General features: G+C 38.3%; 2 protein-coding genes across 4 annotated transcripts in view; one reads left to right on the top strand and one right to left on the bottom strand.

The window, feature by feature from the left end:
- Positions 1–4,029, bottom strand: part of LOC133617990 (uncharacterized) — a 152,400-nt gene extending 148,371 nt beyond the window's left edge. For 2 of the 3 annotated variants that reach the window (XM_061978433.1, XM_061978430.1), the window contains exon 1: positions 3,918–4,029. The gene's annotated coding sequence lies outside the window, so the exon portion shown is untranslated. The remainder of the gene's footprint in view (positions 1–3,917) is intronic. The other variant, XM_061978432.1, reaches the window with a different exon arrangement.
- Positions 4,030–10,148: 6,119 nt separating this feature from the next.
- Positions 10,149–20,102, top strand: part of polr1b (RNA polymerase I subunit B) — a 32,001-nt gene continuing 22,047 nt past the window's right edge. Inside the window, exon 1 of the mRNA XM_061978429.1 lies at positions 10,149–10,360. Coding sequence (XP_061834413.1) covers positions 10,184–10,360 — 177 coding nt within the window. The 5' untranslated portion in view covers positions 10,149–10,183. The remainder of the gene's footprint in view (positions 10,361–20,102) is intronic.

The raw sequence follows: 20,102 nt of genomic DNA, 5'->3' as shown, positions 1-20,102 counted from the left end.
CTGTCAACTGTCAGTTTAGCATCTTTCTTTTCTACCTGTCAACTGTCAGTTTAGCATCTTTGTTTTCTACCTATCAACTGTCAGTTTAGCATCTTTCTTTTCTACCTGTCAGTTTAGCATATTTGTTTTCTACCTGTCAACTGTCAGTTTAGCATATTTGTTTTCTACCTGTCAACTGTCAGTTTAGCATCTTTGTTTTCTACCAGTCAACTGTCAGTTTAGCATCTTTGTTTTCTACCTGTCAACTGTCAGTTGAGCATCTTTGTTTTCTACCTGTCAACTGTCAGTTTAGCATATTTGTTTTCTCCCTGTCAACTGTCAGTTTAGCATCTTTGTTTTCTACCTGTCAACTGTCAGTTTAGCATCTTTCTTTTCTACCTGTCAACTGTCAGTTTAGCATCTTTGTTTTCTACCTGTCAACTGTCAGTTTAGCATCTCTGTTTTCTACCTGTCAACTGTCAGTTTAGCATCTTTGTTTTCTACCTGTCAACTGTCAGTTTAGCATCTTTCTTTTCTACCGGTCAGTTTAGCATATTTGTTTTCTACCTGTCAACTGTCAGTTTAGCATATCTGTTTTCTACCTGTCAACTGTCAGTTTAGCATCTTTGTTTTCTACCTGTCAACTGTCAGTTTAGCATCTTTGTTTTCTACCTGTCAACTATCAATTTAGCATCTTTGTTTTCTACCTGTCAACTGTCAGTTTAGCATCTTTGTTTTCTACCCATCAACTGTCAATTTAGCATCTTTGTTTTCTACCTGTCAACTGTCAGTTTAGCATCTTTCTTTTCTACCTGTCAGTTTAGCATATTTGTTTTCTACCTGTCAACTGTCAGTTTAGCATCTTTGTTTTCTACCTGTCAACTGTCAATTTAGCATCTTTGTTTTCTACCTGTCAACTGTCAGTTTAGCATTTTTGTTTTCTACCTGTCAGTTTAGCATATTTGTTTTCTACCTGTCAACTGTCAGTTTAGCGTCTTTGTTTTCTACCTGTCAACTGTCAGTTTAGCATCTTTCTTTTCTACCTGTCAACTGTCAGTTTAGCATCTTTGTTTTCTACCTATCAACTGTCAGTTTAGCATCTTTCTTTTCTACCTGTCAGTTTAGCATATTTGTTTTCTACCTGTCAACTGTCAGTTTAGCATCTTTGTTTTCTACCTGTCAACTGTCAGTTTAGCATCTTTGTTTTCTACCTGTCAACTGTCAGTTTAGCATCTTTGTTTTCTACCTGTCAACTGTCAGTTTAGCATCTTTGTTTTCTACCTGTCAACTGTCAGTTTAGCATCTTTGTTTTCTACCTGTCAACTGTCAGTTTAGCGTCTTTGTTTTCTACCTGTCAACTGTCAGTTTAGCATCTTTGTTTTCTACCTGTCAACTGTCAGTTTAGCATCTTTGTTTTCTACCTGTCAACTGTCAGTTTAGGCTGCTCGCCGGCTCCTCGTCACCACTTCAAGATGGCGGCCCAATTCCTCGCGTCACAGCAGCCAATGCTGCGTCTACTCATAACATGTCTATGCCACGCCCCCTTTCGCCATTCCTTCAAAAGACGGAAGTCGACGCGAGCACAATAAAATGGCCGAAGCGCCATGTTTTTCATAAAAAGAGTGCCGTTCCCCTTTAATTTCAATCCTCTAAAATAGTTTTTTGAGTGCAATAAGAAATATTTCATAAGATTTTTTGCTAAAATAAAAGCCAATATTTTTTTTTTTTGTGGTCCCCCTTTATTTTGAAAAGTATCTAAATACAACCGTTCATTTGAGCACATTCAACAATACCGTGATAATAATAATAATAATTTAATTTGGTGATCATTTCAATCCGGTTTCAGGGCAAATCACTCTACGGAGACAGCCCTCGCAAAAATGACTAATGATCTACTGCTAACGATGGATTCTGATGCGTCATCTATGTTGCTGCTTCTTCATCTTAGCGCTGCTTTCGATACCGTCCATCATAATATTTTATTAGAGCGTATCAAAACACGTATTGGTATGTCAGACTTAGCTTTGTCGTGGTTTAACTCCTATCTTACTGACAGGATGCAGTGCGTCTCCCATAACAATGTGACCTCGGACTATGTTAAGGTAACGTGCGGAGTCCCCCAAGGTTCGGTTCTTGGCCCTGCACTCTTTAGTATTTGCATGCTGCCGCTAGGCGACATCATACGCAAATACGGTGTTAGCTTTCATTGCTATGCTGATGACAGCCAACTCTACATGCCCCTAAAGCTGACCAACACGCCGGATTGTAGTCAGCTGGAGGCGTGTCTTAATGAAATTAAACAATGGATGTCCGCTAACTTCTTGCAACTCAACGCCAAGAAAACGGAAATGCTGATTATCGGTCCTGCTAAACACCGACATTTATTTAATAATACCACCTTAACATTTGACAACCAAACAATTACACAAAGCGACTCAGTAAAGAATCTGGGTATTATCTTCCACCCAACTCTCTCCTTTGAGTCACACATTAAGAGTGTTACTAAAACGGCCTTCTTTCATCTCCGTAATATCGCTAAAATTCGTTCCATTTTGTCCACTAGCGACGCTGAGATCATTATTCATGCGTTCGTTACGTCTCGTCTCGATTACTGTAACGTATTATTTTGGGGTCTCCCTATGTCTAGCATTAAAAGATTACAGTTGGTACAAAATGCGGCTGCTAGACTTTTGACAAGAACAAGAAAGTTTGATCATATTACGCCTATACTGTATATACACCTTTATATACATATATACTTATATATATATATACCTATACTGGCTCACCTGCACTGGCTTCCTGTGCACTTAAGATGCGACTTTAAGGTTTTACTACTTACGTATAAAATACTACACGGTCTAGCTCCAGCCTATCTTACCGATTGTATTGTACCAATGTCCCGGCAAGAAATCTGCGTTCAAAGAACTCCAGCTTATTAGTGATTCCCAGAGCCCAAAAAAAGTCTGCGGGCTGTAGAGCGTTTTCTATTCGGGCTCCAGCACTATGGAATGCCCTCCCGGTAACAATTAGAGATGCTACCTCAGTAGAAGCATTTAAGTCCCATCTTAAAACTCATTTGTATACTCTAGCCTTTGAATAGCCCCCCTTTTTTTAGACCAGTTGATCTGCCGTTTCTTTTCTTTTCTCCTCTGCTCCCCCCTATCCCTTGTGGAAGGGGAGACACACAGATCCGGTGGCCATGGATGGGGTGCTGGCTGTCCGGGGTCGGGACCCGGGGTGGACCGCTCGCCTGTATATTGGTTGGGAACATCTCTGCGCTGCTGACCCATCTCCGCTCGGGATGGTTTCCTGCTGACCCCACTGTGGACTGGACTCTTACTGTTATGCTGGATCCACTATGGACTGGACTCTCACAATATTATGTTAGACCCACTCGACATCCATTGCATTCGGTCTCACTAGAGGGGGGGGGTTACCCACATATGCGGTCCTCTCCAAGGTTTCTCATAGTCATTCACATCGACGTCCCACTGGGGTGAGTTTTTCCTTGCCCTTATGTGGGCTTTGTACCGAGGATGTCGTTGTGGCTTGTGCAGCCCTTTGAGACACTTGTGATTTAGGGCTATATAAATAAACATTGATTGATTGATTGATTGATTGATCATTTAAAACAGAGTTCTAGAAGACCTAGCATCTCTTCGTTAGCAGCTAGCAAGCTAAGCTAGCCCGTGAAGTTTCAAAGTTCTCCATTTTACTATGTGATGTTCTTTATACAGCACGGATGAAGGAGTCAACGCAGATTCAAACACTAAAACTGCCTGCCAACAAAATGTTTCTCTTGCTCACGACGTGATGTTAATAAATGTGCGGCGGGTGCACTCGGCCTGTGTCCATCACTGTGCCACATACCAAATAACAATAGTCCCACAGTTTAAAATGATGGTATTTTGAGAGAAAAAAATCATCAAACATACCTGATTTAGCGTATGATGATAGTCAATGTCATTAAAAAGTCGTATAATGCAGTCTTACCTTCAACTATCTGCACTATTTGGGATAATAAGTACGTTCCATTCACACCGGAAGTAGACGTGTGAATGACGTCACATCCGTCGTTACAGCGATAAGTCGGAATATACCTTTGCAACATTATTACACTATTGGCTAAGTTTTATATTCATAAATGTAAGTTTCTCAATACCTGACCTGTTATTTGTGCTTTTTTTTTAAAATGACGTTAAAACACTCTCAACCTCTAACAACCAAAAAGCTGTGCTATGATACTGTGCTCCAAATTTGAATTATTTACTGAACTTGTGTGAGCCCATGGCTCTACACTTTGTTATATATATAAATTTTGCATTCTATTTTAGTTACTTTATTGGATTTACAACTAGAGATATCCTATAATATCGGCCTGCCGATATTATCGGCCGATAAATGCTTTAAAATGTAATATCGGAAATGATTGGTATCGGGAATTTTTTTATTATCGGTATCGGTTTATTTTTTTTATTTCTGGTTCCTACATTATATATCAATATATATCAATACAGTCTGCAAGGGATACAGTCCGTAAGCACCAGTGTTGGGACTAACGCGTTACAAAGTAACGCGTTACTGTAACGCCGTTAGTTTCGGCGGTAACTAGTAATCTAACGCGTTATTTTTTTATATTCAATAACTCAGTTACCGTTACTACATGATGCGTTACTGCGTTATTTTACGTTACTTTTTATGTAGTATCGGCTAGAAACTGAGGATCTGAGTGTGTTTTATTCCAGGGTTAGGGGTTAGGGTTAGGGTTAGGGTTAGGGTTAGGGGTTAGGGTTAGGGTTAGGGTTAGGGTTAGGGTTAGGGTTAGGGGTTAGGGTTAGGGTTAGGGTTAGGGTTCGCAATACAACCGTTGGCCAACAAAAAAGTAACCACAGAACACTATACGCCTATACGGTATAGTGTTCTGTGGTTACTTTTTGGTTGGCCAAGCGGACGTGACGACAGGCTGTCCCCACTCAGATCCGCACAGACCGGGAGGGGGCGTGCCTTAAGTCCGGCTGGAAATCGGCAGAAATTTGGAGAATGGTTGTCCCGGGGAGAGGCAGTGAAATTCGGGAGGGTTGGCAAGTATGAGATATTCTCACTTCTTTTCTTTTGTCGAGCACAAAGAAAAGAACATTTTAGTTAAATGTAAGTTGTGTCTTGGATCAAAGATCCCGTCTACTGCCCAAAACAACAATTCAAATCTGCCTGGTTAGGCTCTGTGTATGTCACGTGTGCCTTCCTTAGGTGAAGCCAGCTTTACAGCTATGTTGTTGATTGATTGATTGATTGATTGAAACTTTTATTAGTAGGTTGCACAGTACAGTACATATTCCGTACAATTGACCACTAAATGGTAACACCCGAATACGTTTTTTAACTTGTTTAAGTCGGGGTCCAGATACAGACAGAGGTGGGTAGTAACGCGCTACATTTACTCCGTTACATCTACTTGAGTAACTTTTGGGATAAATTGTACTTCTAAGAGTAGTTTTAATGCAACATACTTTTACTTTTACTTAAGTATATTTATAGAGAAGGAACGCTACTTTTACTCCGCTACTTTTATCTACATTCAGCTCGCTACTCGCTACTAATTTTTATCGATCTGTTAATGCACGCTTTGTTTGTTTTGGTCTGTCAGACAGACCTTCAAAGTGTCTGCCTTACTGGTGACGTTTCACTTCGTTCCACCAATCAGATGCAGTCACTGGTGACGTTGGACCAATCAAACAGAGCCAGGTGGTCACATGACCTGACTTAAACAAGTGGAAAAACTTATTGGGGTGTTACCATTTAGTGGTCAATTGTACGGAATATGTACTGTACTGTGCAATCTAATAATACAAGTTCCAATCAATCAATCAAAAGTGTGAAGGAAAAAAGATACTTTTTTATTTCAACCGTACATCCCGTCAAAAGCCTAAAGACTGACTGCACAGTTCCTGTCTGCACAATAAAAGTGCCGCTTCATCGCGCCTGCGCTTTCAAAACAAGAGTCTCCGAAAGCCAGCGCAAACAAGCTAGCAAGCTACGGAGTTTGACACCAATATATTTCTTGTAAAGTGTATAAAAACGAATATGGAAGCTGGACAAATAGGATGCCAAAAACCCACCACTTTCATGTGGTATTAGACAGAAAGGAGGAACTTTTCTTCTCCTCCATTTGAAAACGTGGACGTTATCATCACTACTGTCTGATTACAATCAACGCAAGTCATCAGAATCAGGTAATGCACCAACTTATATTCTTGTCTTCATGAAAGAAAGGAATCTATATGTGTTAAACATGCATGTATATTCATTAAAACACCTTTAACATGTAAACAAAAACGGCAAAATAAATACATACAAATTATATACTGTATATATCAATGTATGTATATATATATATATATATATATATATATATATATATATATATATATATATATATATATATATATATATATATATGATATGTGTGTGTATGTTACTCATTAGTTACTCAGTACTTGAGTAGTTTTTTCACAACATACTTTTTACTTTTACTCAAGTAAATATTTGGGTGACTACTCCTTACTTTTACTTGAGTATTAAATCTCTAAAGTAACAGTACTCTTACTTGAGTACAAATTCTGGCTACTCTACCCACCTTTGAATATATATCAATACAGTCTGCAAGGGATACAGTCCGTAAGCACACATGATTGTGCGTACTGCTGCTCCACTAATAGTACTAACCTTTAACAGTTAATTTTACTCATTTTCATTCATTACTAGTTTCTATGTAACTGTTTTTATATTGTTTTACTTTATTTTTTATTCAAGAAAATGTTTTTAATTTATTTATCTTATTTTATTTTATTAATTAAAAAAAAAAAAGACCTTATCTTCACCATAACTGGTTGTCCAAATTAGGCATAATAATGTGTTAATTCCACGACTGTATACATCTGTATCAGTTGATATCGTAATCGGTTGATATCGGTATCGGTAATTAAGATCATTCCACAAAAACACACAGGGTTCCGTCTGTTGGGAAGGAGGAACATCAGAGGCCTTTCCAATCCACAGCGGCGTAAAACAGGGCTGCGTTCTTGCACCAACCCTCTTTGGAATTTTCTTCTCCCTCGTTCTGTCTACTGCTTTCGGCACATGTTCTGAAGGTGTCTCTCTACACACGAGAGCTGATGGGAAACTTTTCAACCTTGCCCGTTTGCACTCCAAGACCAAGGTGACCAGTGTCCTCCTGAGGGAAATGCTTTTTGCTGATGATGCAGCTCTAGCATCCCACACCGAGTCTGGGCTCCAGAGGCTGATGGACAGGGTTTCATCTGCCTGTAAAGAGTTTGGTCTCACCATCAGCCTAAAGAAGACCAAAGTCATGGGCCAAGATGCTGAAACTCCACTCTCCATCTCCGTCGACAATCAGACTCTGGAATGTGTCAACACCTTTACATACCTTGGATCCGCAATCTCCAGTGACTTGTCACTCGACACAGAACGTGCCACCCGTCTTGCGAGAGCCGCCACAGTGATGGCCAGGCTGTCCAAAAAAGTATGGTCGAACAACCAGCTATCCACACACACTAAACTCCAGGTCTATCAAGCCTGCGTCATTAGCACACTGATGTATGGCAGCGAGGCCTGGACCACCTACACCAGACATGAGAAACAGCTAAACAGCTTTCACCTGCGCTGTCTTCGCCGCATCCTGGGAATCTCATGGCAGGACAAAGTTCCCAAGATGGAAGTCCTAGATCGTGCTCACTCCACCAGCCTGTTCACCATGCTCAGCCAACGCCGCCTCAGATGGCTTGGCCATGTCCACAGGATGGACCCCAGCCGGCTCCCCAGAGCTGTCCTGTACGGCGAACTGTCAACAGGCTCCAGACCCCTTGGTCGCCCCCGACTGCGTTTCAAGGACGTGTGTAAACGTGACATGAAACAGGCAGGCATCGACCACAACAACTGGGAGGAAGCTGCAAAAGACTGCGACGTTTGGAGGCACACTGTTGCTACAGAAACCCGCCGTGCCAAGGAGAAGCGCATCTCCTTGTTGCAGGCGAGGAGACAAAAGCGGAAACTCCGTGACGCGGGACCTGCTCCTGTGTCAGAACCCTCCACATACGTCTGCGCCAACTGCACCAGAGACTGTCACTCCAGAGTTGGGCTGTACAGCCACAGCCGCCGCTGCAAGAAAGAATGAACTCCCCCAGGCGCAACCCATCGTCACTACTGACGGACGGATGCCTATGATGATATCGGTATCGGTAATTAAGAGTTGGACAATATCGGAATATCGGATATCGGCAAAAAGACATTATCGGACATCCCGATTTACAACCCCCTGGCGCTGTTGTGTACTGTTTCTGTACTTATTTCGATTATCATTATTTCTCAATTGTTTGTTAACGTTGCAATTTATAAATGAAGGCTTATAAAATTAAAAAAAAAAAAAATAAATAAAAATAAAAAAGACAGAATTTCTAGACGCAGTCAAGGCATTGAGGGGATCTGGTTTGGTGGATAATCAAATGTAGATACTTTTTCTTATGCTTTCTGATCTCTCTCTCTATGTCCACTACTTGCTGTACATATCCTACCAAGTCACACCTACACTGTTTCAATGTCCATTTCTCTGATGATGCAATTGTTGATGACTGAAGTGATGCTAACAACCAAACCTAACCCCCTCACCCCCCCTCCACATCCCACACCCCGAATTGTAAATAATGTAAATAATTCAATGTATATACTGTTGCGTTTTGGACCAGTTGTTCCTCCCAGGGAATTCAAGTCACAAGTCGCTCCCAAGCTTTTTACAACACTTAAAGCTGAGTTGAAAAACCACCAGAGACAGAATAGGTATTTTGTTGTATATTTTCAAAGCTTTGCAGATATACTTTCAGACCAGTCCAGCATAGAACATTCTATCGCCCCGCCAAAATGGTCTGTCCTCCCACCCCCAAAACCCTCTCTCTTCCCCCCTCTCCCTAGTCAAAATACATGCACATCGTCTCCCTAGTCAAAACACATTCCAAAGAACTCAAGGTTAACACACATAGTTTACTTGCTGAGAAAAAGAAAGAAAATAAAATGGGAAAACACGAGCTGTTTTCAAATATGACTATGAAAGAAAATAAGTAACACTCAAATTTGGATGTATGTAAATATCTGCCTCCGACAATACCCTGATGATTATCTTGTGTGATGACTGTATTATGATGATAGTATATATCTGATAGTATATATCTGTATCATGAATCAATTTAAGTGGACCCCGACTTAAACAAGTTGAAAAACTTATTCGGATGTTACCATTTAGTGGTAAATTGTACGGAATATGTACTTCACTGTGCAATCTACTAATAAAAGTCTCAATCAATCAATCAATCAATAGGTAAGGAGGAAGAGTTTTGTCTTTCCAGAGTTGCCGTAGGGCTGTGACGTAGGGTGATGTTGACATTAAAGAAGCGGTGGCTACCGAACCTGCTCTAATGTCTCCCGTTTATTATTTTATTAGATAAGTACACTGTATAGGCGAACTCTGGACACTCGGCTACAAAGGTTTAAATCAATAAAAAAAAAGAAGCTGGAAAAGGACAAAAAAAAAATCGGGCACATCTGAGAGTACCCGGATGTAGGACTTAATGTTGTTTTTAATTGTTTCCAGTCGACGTTTATTAATGCAAAATGTACGTGTGTCACTTTGTAAAGTTAATGTATCATTGATTTGAAAAAAAAAAAGCTGCAAAAAGTGGACAAAAAGTGAGTCACCTTCCTTTTCCGGTTTTGGTCGAATGTACTTCCGGGGCGAGCGCGCACACGCGGTAAACAAGCATGGACGCCGACTTAAACAAGTGGAAAAACGTATTCGGGTGTTACTATTTAGAGGTCAGTTGTACGGAATATGTACTGTACTGTGCAATCTACTAATAAAAGTTTCAATCAATCAAAAAAACTGGAAAGGACAAAAAAAAAAAATCGGGCACGTCTGAGAGTACCCGGATGTACGACTTAATGTTGTTTTTAATTGTTTTCAGTGGACATTTATTAACGCAAAATGTACGTGTGTCACTTTGTAAAGTTAATGTATCATTGATTTGAAAAAAAAAAAAAAAAGCTGCAAAAATTAGACAAAAAGTGAGTCACCTTCCTTTTCCGGTTTTGGTCGAATGTACTTCCGGGGGCGAGCGCGCACACGCGGTAAACAAGCATGGACGCCTCAGCCAAGTGGACAAATGTGGCGAAAAGTCCGAGTTTGAAGAACCTGACGGACGGAGGCTTCGGCGCCTTGAAGGAAAGTCAACAGAGCTCCATTCAGGATTTGGTGAAAGCTCACATCGAGTCTTACGACCAGGCGATGACGGAAGGACTCAGCCGCGTCGTGCAGGTTTTACTGCTGCTACTTTTCACTTTTTAATGCTACTTACTCGCCAAATACTCCTGTTAATATTCATATTCAGAGGTGGGTAGAGTAGCCAGAAATAGTAGTCAAGTAAGAGTACTGTTACTTTAGAGATTTATTACTCAAGTAAAAGTAAGGAGTAGTCACCCAAATATTTACTTGAGTAAAAGTAAAAAGTATGTTGTGAAAAAACTACTCAAGTACTGAGTAACTGATGAGTAACATACACACACATATCATATATATATATATATATATATATATATATATATATATATATATATATACACACACACATATATATATATATACACACACACACACACATATATATATATATATATATATATACATATATATATATACATATACATAATGTATATATATATACACACACACACATATATATATACAGGTAAAAGCCAGTAAATTAGAATATTTTGAAAAACTTGATTTATTTCAGTAATTGCATTCAAAAGGTGTAACTTGTACATTATATTTATTCATTGCACACAGACTGATGCATTCAAATGTTTATTTCATTTAATTTTGATGATTTGAAGTGGCAACAAATGAAAATCCAAAATTCCGTGTGTCACAAAATTAGAATATTACTTAAGGCTAATACAAAAAAAGGGATTTTTAGAAATGTTGGCCAACTGAAAAGTATGAAAATGAAAAATATGAGCATGTACAATACTCAATACTTGGTTGGAGCTCCTTTTGCCTCAATTACTGCGTTAATGCGGCGTGGCATGGAGTCCATGAGTTTCTGGCACTGCTCAGGTGTTATGAGAGCCCAGGTTGCTCTGATAGTGGCCTTCAACTCTTCTGCGTTTTTGGGTCTGGCATTCTGCATCTTCCTTTTCACAATACCCCACAGATTTTCTATGGGGCTAAGGTCAGGGGAGTTGGCGGGCCAATTTAGAACAGAAATACCATGGTCCGTAAACCAGGCACGGGTAGATTTTGCGCTGTGTGCAGGCGCCAAGTCCTGTTGGAACTTGAAATCTCCATCTCCATAGAGCAGGTCAGCAGCAGGAAGCATGAAGTGCTCTAAAACTTGCTGGTAGACGGCTGCGTTGACCCTGGATCTCAGGAAACAGAGTGGACCGACACCAGCAGATGACATGGCACCCCAAACCATCACTGATGGTGGAAACTTTACACTAGACTTCAGGCAACGTGGATCCTGTGCCTCTCCTGTCTTCCTCCAGACTATGGGACCTCGATTTCCAAAGGAAATGCAAAATTTGCATGGTTGGGTGATGGTTTGGGGTGCCATGTCATCTGCTGGTGTCGGTCCACTCTGTTTCCTGAGATCCAGGGTCAACGCAGCCGTCTACCAGCAAGTTTTAGAGCACTTCATGCTTCCTGCTGCTGACCTGCTCTATGGAGATGGAGATTTCAAGTTCCAACAAGACTTGGCGCCTGCACACAGCGCAAAATCTACCCGTGCCTGGTTTACGGACCATGGTATTTCTGTTCTAAATTGGCCCGCCAACTCCCCTGACCTTAGCCCCATAGAAAATCTGTGGGGTATTGTGAAAAGGAAGATGCAGAATGCCAGACCCAAAAACGCAAAAGAGTTGAAGGCCACTATCAGAGCAACCTGGGCTCTCATAACACCTGAGCAGTGCCAGAAACTCATCGACTCCATGCCACGCCGCATTAACGCAGTAATTGAGGCAAAAGGAGCTCCAACCAAGTATTGAGTATTGTACATGCTCATATTTTTCATTTTCATACTTTTCAGTTGGCCAACATTTCTAAAAATCCCTTTTTTGTATTAGCCTTAAGTAATATTCTAATTTTGTGACACACGGAATTTTGGATTTTCATTTGTTGCCACTTCAAATCATCAAAATTAAATGAAATAAACATTTGAATGCATCAGTCTGTGTGCAATGAATAAATATAATGTACAAGTTACACCTTTTGAATGCAATTACTGAAATAAATCAAGTTTTTCAAAATATTCTAATTTACTGGCTTTTACCTGTGTGTATATATACATATATATACACATATACATAATGTATATATATACACACACACACACACACACATATATATATATATATATATATATATATATATATATATATATATATATATATATATATATACATACATTGATATATACAGTATATAATTTATATTTATTTACTTTGCCGTTTTTGTTTACATGTTAAAGGTGTTTTAATGAATATACATGCATGTTTAACACATATAGATTCCTTTCTTTCATGAAGACAAGAATATAAGTTGGTGTATTACCTGATTCTGATGACTTGCATTGATTGGAATCAGACAGTAGTGCTGATAACGTCCTCGTTTTCAAATGGAGGAGAAAAAAAAGTTCCTCCTTTCTGTCTAATACCACATGAAAATGGTTGGTTTTTGGTATCTTATTTGTCCAGCTTCCATATTCGTTTTTATACACTTTACAAGAAATACATTGGCGGCAAACTCCGTAGCTTGCTAGGTTGTTTGCGCTGGCTTTCGGAGACTCTTGTTTTGAAAGCGCAGGCGCGATGGAGCGGCACTTTTATTGTGAAGACAGGAACTGTGCAGTCAGTCTTTAGGCTTTTGACGGGATGTACGGTTGAAATAAAAAAAGGATCTTTTTTTCCTTCACACTTTTGATTGATTGATTGAAACTTTTATTAGTAGATTGCACAGTACAGTACATATTCCGTACAATTGACCACTAAATGGTAACACCCGAATACGTTTTTCAACTTGTTTATGTCAGGTCATGTGACCGCCTGGCTCTGTTTGATTGGTCCAACGTCACCAGTGACTGCATCTGATTGGTGGAACGGAGTGAACGTCACCAGTGACTGTATTTGTTGAAACGCAGGCACTATGAAGGTCTGTCTGACAGACCAAAACAAACAAAGCGTGCATTAACAGATCGATAAAAATTAGTAGCGAGTAGCGAGCTGAATGTAGATAAAAGTAGCGGAGTAAAAGTAGCGTTTCTTCTCTATAAATATACTCAAGTTAAAGTAAAAGTATGTTGCATTAAAACTACTCTTAGAAGTACAATTTATCCCAAAAGTTACTCAAGTAGATGTAACGGAGTAAATGTAGCGCGTTACTACCCACCTCTGTTCATATTCATCTTGCTTTCTTATTGGTGTTACTAAATAAGCGACGTCCATCAAACACTGTCATTAGGAACACTATAGTTGTCCTCTGTGGGTTTTTTTTAATACATTTTTATTTCTATTTACTGTTTTAATTGGTTTTACCCTTTAAAATGGTTTTTAATCATATTTATTTTATATTGGTTTTATATTTATTTATTGTTTTTATTCAGTCATTGGTGGAGCTAACGATAATATTTGAATATTGTTTTTAATATTGTTGTGCAGCACTTTGGAAACATTTTTGTTGTTAAAATGTGCTATATAAATAAAGTGGATTGGATTGGATATTAGGGCTGCAGCTAACGATTATTTTTCTATCGATTAATCTATGGATTATTTTTTCGGTTAATCTATAGATTATTTTTTTCGATTAATCTATAGATTATTTTTCCTTTTACCGATTATTTTTTTTATTTAAAATGAAGAGGAAAAAATAAATGTAGGCCAGTTTTTTCAAAAGGCATGGCTTTTATTTACAAAAAAAAAAAAGTATGGCCACTCAGTCAACATTGACAACAACATGACAAAATATTCTGTAACAATGTAAACATTTAAAACTTTTAACATTTAACAAAATTAAAAGTAGCTTATTTGCTTTTTAATGTGCAAATATAAAAGTAAACATCCAGTGCAAATCTTAATATTCTGGAATAGTATAAGCATTTCAAAAGTAAAAGTATTGCTTATTTTGCTTTAAAATGTGCAAAAATAAAGATAAACATCCAATACAAAAAAGTGCAAAACGGAAATATTCTGTAACAAGTGTAAACATTTCAACAAAAGTAAAAGTATTGCTTATTTGCTAAAATGTGCAAAAATAAAGCTAAACATCCAATACAAAAAAGTGTACAGTGTAAACATTTCAACAAAAGTAAAAGTATTGCTTATTTTGCTTAATAACACAACAATGATAGTATGATTAAAGTGAAAGTTAATTGTTGGTTTGTACATAGTATATGTAACTGTTAATGTTGTAAAAGGTATTTGCACAACTAATTAACGTTAGCGTTTGTGACACGTCTTGTGCCGTGGGGTTCTTTCAGGACCGACAGACTGAACGCCAGACGGCTTTGCCAGGTTTACAATCTTTTCATTTTACACAAAGTCTTTTCTCTTCCAACTCTTTTCTCTTTCTTTCCTCGCTTTTCAGCTCCTCTTCCTCGCTCGCTCGTCGTCCCCTGTCTCTTGCGGCGTCGCTCCCGGCGCGCCCCGCCTCGCCTCTCCACAGCGTTAAAGAGGAGCGCGTCTTTGTAAACACTGAACAGGCACGCCAAACGCGCCTCTCAGAGCAAACGGTGCTTTAGTTTATGAATTTACAACGCAGATACAAATGACACATTCATGTTTTTGTGTAATAATGACAACGTATACGCACGCGGACGAATGACTTGTTGATGGTGATGGCAAGAACGCTGTCGGGGGTTTTCTTTTCAAATGTTCGTTCATAGCCGTTGTGCTGCTATGATAGGCCATTTCCGCTCGACACAGTGTGCATACAACAACATTATTAGGCCGTTTATTGAAATACTCCCACACTTTTGACGACTTTTGGCGTGCTTTTTTCCCCTCGCTCGCATCGTCTACTTTGCGCTCTGCCATGACAGTAGTGTGACGTAAATATGCGACGCGCCGACGCACAAAAACGGCGTCGACCAATTTACGTAACCGATGACGTCGACTATGTCGACGCGTCGTTTCAGCCTTAAATAGTACTAACCTTTAACACTTAATTTTACTCATTTTCATTAATTACTAGTTTCTATGTAACTGTTTTTATATTGTTTAACTATTTTTTATTCAAGAAAATGTTTTTAATTTATTTAACTTATTTTAGTTTATTAATTTTTTTTTAAATTACCTCATCTTCACCATACCTGGTTGTCCAAATTAGGCATAATAATGTGTTAATTCCAGCTTCTTCCCCAGGGCCATAACCATCCTGAACGGACTGCCCCATTGTCCCTCATAACTGCCTTCTCTTCGGTGCAATAACCCATTCCACCAACCACCCTGTTTTTGTTTAGTTTTTTCATGTATATATTCATTTCACACCATATTCATTGCACTTCTACATTTTTAAAATTTTTATATATTTGCACATTGTTTTTCTAGCATGCACACATCGCACTGTATGGAATGGCCTCAATCTCGTTACCTTGCGTAATGACAATAAAGCTGATTCTGATTCTGATTCTGACTGTATATATTGGTTGATACCGGTATCAGTTGATATCGGTATCAGCAATTAAAGAGTTGGGCAATATCGGAATATTGGCAAAAAGCCATTATCGGACATCCCTAATTATTTCATATTTTCATTTAAATAAAAATAGATTTTTATCTTTTTTAGATACAGTCAATAAATAATGTGAACATGTATCATAACATGGAAATCTAAGATAACGTGTTGTGGATGAGGATGCTTGTGGACTGGGAATGTTTTTTTTAATTTTTTTTTACACATTTTTATTTAAAAAAAGCTGTTTTTCCAACGTATTAAATTTTAGACGATTTCTCTTCTTAGTTATTATTTCTCCGGCTGACAGCATTGAGGAGGTGGATTTGTTAATGTACGACAATTCTGTCGTACAAATGAGACATTTAACCTGCAGAAAATATGAATAGTAAACTAAGAATCATTTTGAAGAGATTTTGAATTCTAATAGATCAAGTGGAAACTTTGAGAGAACAGAATGAAACGACAAGGAAATTAACACAAATAGATTTTTTTCCGATATATGATCAAAATATTCCCACACGGCGGAAATCTTTCTTTTTGCCTGAGGCTGTTCCATGATCTCCGACGACGATAAATTAGAAATGACCAACGACAGAAGTGCGGCGATTCTGTAGGTTTTTTCCCTTGGACTCAGTCTGCACCCCCTCTTGCGGATCCAGCCTTTGACTGATATTTTTTACTCTCCCCTCTTTCCCAATATCACCTTTTTTTAAGGATCGCCGTAAAAAAATGGCTGCTCCGTCAGCGGTCTCGTCTTGTCTCCCTGTAACGTATGTCTGCTCTTAGTGGGACTGTGCCGAAAATATACTTTTCAGTTCTTATGTGTCTTGTGCATGTTAAGAATTGACAATTAATCATCTTGAATCTTGATTACACATCGTGGGAGGATGTGCTAATCGCTATGCTGGAGTTCTTGAACGTAAACAGAGATGGGCGGGTCGATACAAATTGACAGTAACAATACCAAGTAAATGAGGACTTTGAAGTTGTTTGTTGACACGTTTGTCCGCTTGTTGCTGTCAAATTTGTGCGACACAGTTATAATGTGTCATCGCGATAACATTAAAAACTATTGTCTGCCAAATTTATATCGTCTGTATCGCGCAACCCTCGTGGTTATCGGGTAATAACCTAGATCAGTGAATCTTAACCGGTTCAGTTGCGGAACGATATTAACATCAGGGTCTTGAAGTTTTTGACCCTTTTCAAAAAAATTCTCGCTTTTTTATGGAAATTCCCATTGAAATCAATGGGACATTCTTCAAACATGATACATTATACCCAAGGTTTTTTCCCTTGGACTCAGTCTGCACCCCCTCTTGCGGATCCAGCCTTTGACTGATTTTTTTTACTCTCCCCTCTTTCCCAATATCACCTTTTTTTAAGGATCGCCGTAAAAAAATGGCTGCTCCGTCGGCGGTCTCGTCTTGTCTCCCTGTAACGTATGTCTGCTCTTAGTGGGACTGTGCCGAAAATATACTTTTCAGTTCTTATGTGTCTTGTGCATGTTAAGAATTGACAATGAATCATCTTGAATCTTGATTACACATCGTGGGAGGATGTGCTAATCGCTATGCTGGAGTTCTTGAACGTAAACAGAGATAGGCGGGTCGATACAAATTGACAGTAACAATACCAAGTAAATGAGGACTTTGAAGTTGTTTGTTGACACGTTTGTCCGCTTGTTGCTGTCAAATTTGTGCGACACGGTTATAATGTGTCATCGCGATAACATTAAAAACTATTGTCTGCCAAATTTATATCGTCTGTATCGCGCAACCCTCGTGGTTATCGGGTAATAACCTAGATCAGTGAATCTTAACCGGTTCAGTAGCGGAACGATATTAACATCAGGGTCTTGAAGTTTTTGACCCTTTTCAAAAAAATTCTCGCTTTTTTATGGAAATTCCCATTGAAATCAATGGGACATTCTTCAAACATGATACATTATACCCAAGGTTTTTTCCCTTGGACTCAGTCTGCACCCCCTCTTGCGGATCCAGCCTTTGACTGATATTTTTTTACTCTTCCCCCCTTTCCCAATATCACCTTTTTTTAAGGATCGCCGTAAAAAAATGGCTGCTCCGTCAGCGGTCTTGTCTTGTCTCCCTGTAACGTATGTCTGCTCTTAGTGGGACTGTGCCGAAAATATACTTTTCAGTTCTTATGTGTCTTGTGCATGTTAAGAATTGACAATTAATCATCTTGAATCTTGATTACACATCGTGGGAGGATGTGCTAATCGCTATGCTGGAGTTCTTGAACGTAAACAGAGATGGGCGGGTCGATACAAATTGACAGTAACAATACCAAGTGAATGAGGACTTTGAAGTTGTTTGTTGACACGTTTGTCCGCTTGTTGCTGTCAAATTTGTGCGACACAGTTATAATGTGTCATCGCGATAACATTAAAATGTATTGTCTGCCAAATTTATATCGTCTGTATCGCGCAACCCTCGTGGTTATCGGGTAATAACCTAGATCAGTGAATCTTAACCGGTTCAGTTGCGGAACGATATTAACATCAGGGTCTTGAAGTTTTTGACTCTTTTCAAAAAAATTCTCGCTTTTTTATGGAAATTCCCATTGAAATCAATGGGACATTCTTCAAACATGATACATTATACCCAAGTTTTTTTCCCTTGGACTCAGTCTGCACCCCCTCTTGTGGATCCAGCCTTTGACTGATATTTTTTTACTCTCCCCCCTTTCCCAATATCACCTTTTTTTAAGGATCGCCGTAAAAAAATGGCTGCTCCGTCAGCGGTCTTGTCTTGTCTCCCTGTAACGTAGAAATCAATGGGACATTCTTCAAAGTTCCACAACTTCCTCATTTTTCATCTGATTCAAACTGTTCCAACTTCAAATTATCCAGCCTGTTCTGGAATTCGGTGCTCTACTTCAACAATTCTAAAAGAATGCCAGGATTTCAGTTCAACTTCAGCATTGGAGGATTCACACGCAATTCCTTAAGGAATTGCCTCATCTAGTATATTATATCACCGTATTTTTCGGAGTATCAGTCGCACCTGCCGAAAATGCATAATAAAGAAGGAAAAAAACATATATAAGTCGCACTGGAGTATAAGTCGCATTTTTGGGGGAAATGTATTTGATAAAAGCCAACAGCAAGAATAGACATTTGAAAGGCAATTTAAAATAAATCAAGAATAGTGAACAATAGGCTGAATAAGTGTACGTTATATGAGGCATAAATAACCAACTGGTATGTTAACGTAACATATTATGGTAAGAGTCATTCAAATAACTATAACATATATACCAGGGGTGCTCACACTTTTTCTGCAGGTGAGCTACTTTTCAATTGATCAAGTCGCGGGGATCTACCTCATTCATATATATCATTTATATTTACTTATTTATGAAATATATGTTTTTGTTAACAAGTTAAAGGTGTTTAATGATAATGCAAGCATGTTTAACACATATAGTTAATATTGTTAAAAAATTAAAGGTGTTTAAAGATAATACAAGCATGTTTAACACATATAGTTAATATTGTTAACAAGTTAAAGGTGTTTAAAGATAATGCAAGCATGTTTAACACATATAGTTAATATTGTTAACAACTTAAAGGTGTTTAAAGATAATACAAGCATGTTTAACACATATAGTTAATATTGTTAATAAATTAAAGGTGTTTAAAGATAATACAAGCATGTTTAGCACATAGGTAATATTGTTAATAAATTAAAGGTGTTTTTAATGATAATACAACAATGTTTAATACATATAGTTAATATTGTTAATAAATTAAAGGTGTTTAAAGATAATACAAGCATGTTTAACACATATAGTTAATATTGTTAACAACTTAAAGGTGTTTAAAGATAATACAAGCATGTTTAACACATATAGTTAATATTGTTAACAACTTAAAGGTGTTTAAAGATAATACAAGCATGTTTAACACAGAGTTAATATTGTTAATAAATTAAAGGTGTTTAAAGATAATACAAGCATGTTTAACACATATAGTTAATATTGTTAACAACTTAAAGGTGTTTAAAGATAATACAAGCATGTTTAACACATATAGTTAATATTGTTAATAAATTAAAGGTGTTTAAAGATAATACAAGCATGTTTAACACATATAGATTCCTTTCTTTCATGAAGACAAGAATATAAGTTGGTGTATTATGGGTTGTACTTGTATAGCGCTTTTCTACCTTCAAGGTACTCAAAGCGCTTTGACACTACTTCCACATTTACCCATTCACACACACATTCACACACTGATATTACCTGATTGTGATGACTTGCATTGATTGGAATCAGACAGTGGTGATGATAACGTCCGCATTTT

The sequence above is a fragment of the Nerophis lumbriciformis genome, linkage group LG18, assembly GCF_033978685.3.
Source record: "Nerophis lumbriciformis linkage group LG18, RoL_Nlum_v2.1, whole genome shotgun sequence".
Taxonomy (NCBI): domain Eukaryota; kingdom Metazoa; phylum Chordata; class Actinopteri; order Syngnathiformes; family Syngnathidae; genus Nerophis; species Nerophis lumbriciformis.
Note: the sequence above shows the minus strand (reverse complement) of the source record. Positions and strands in the feature narration are given on the sequence as shown.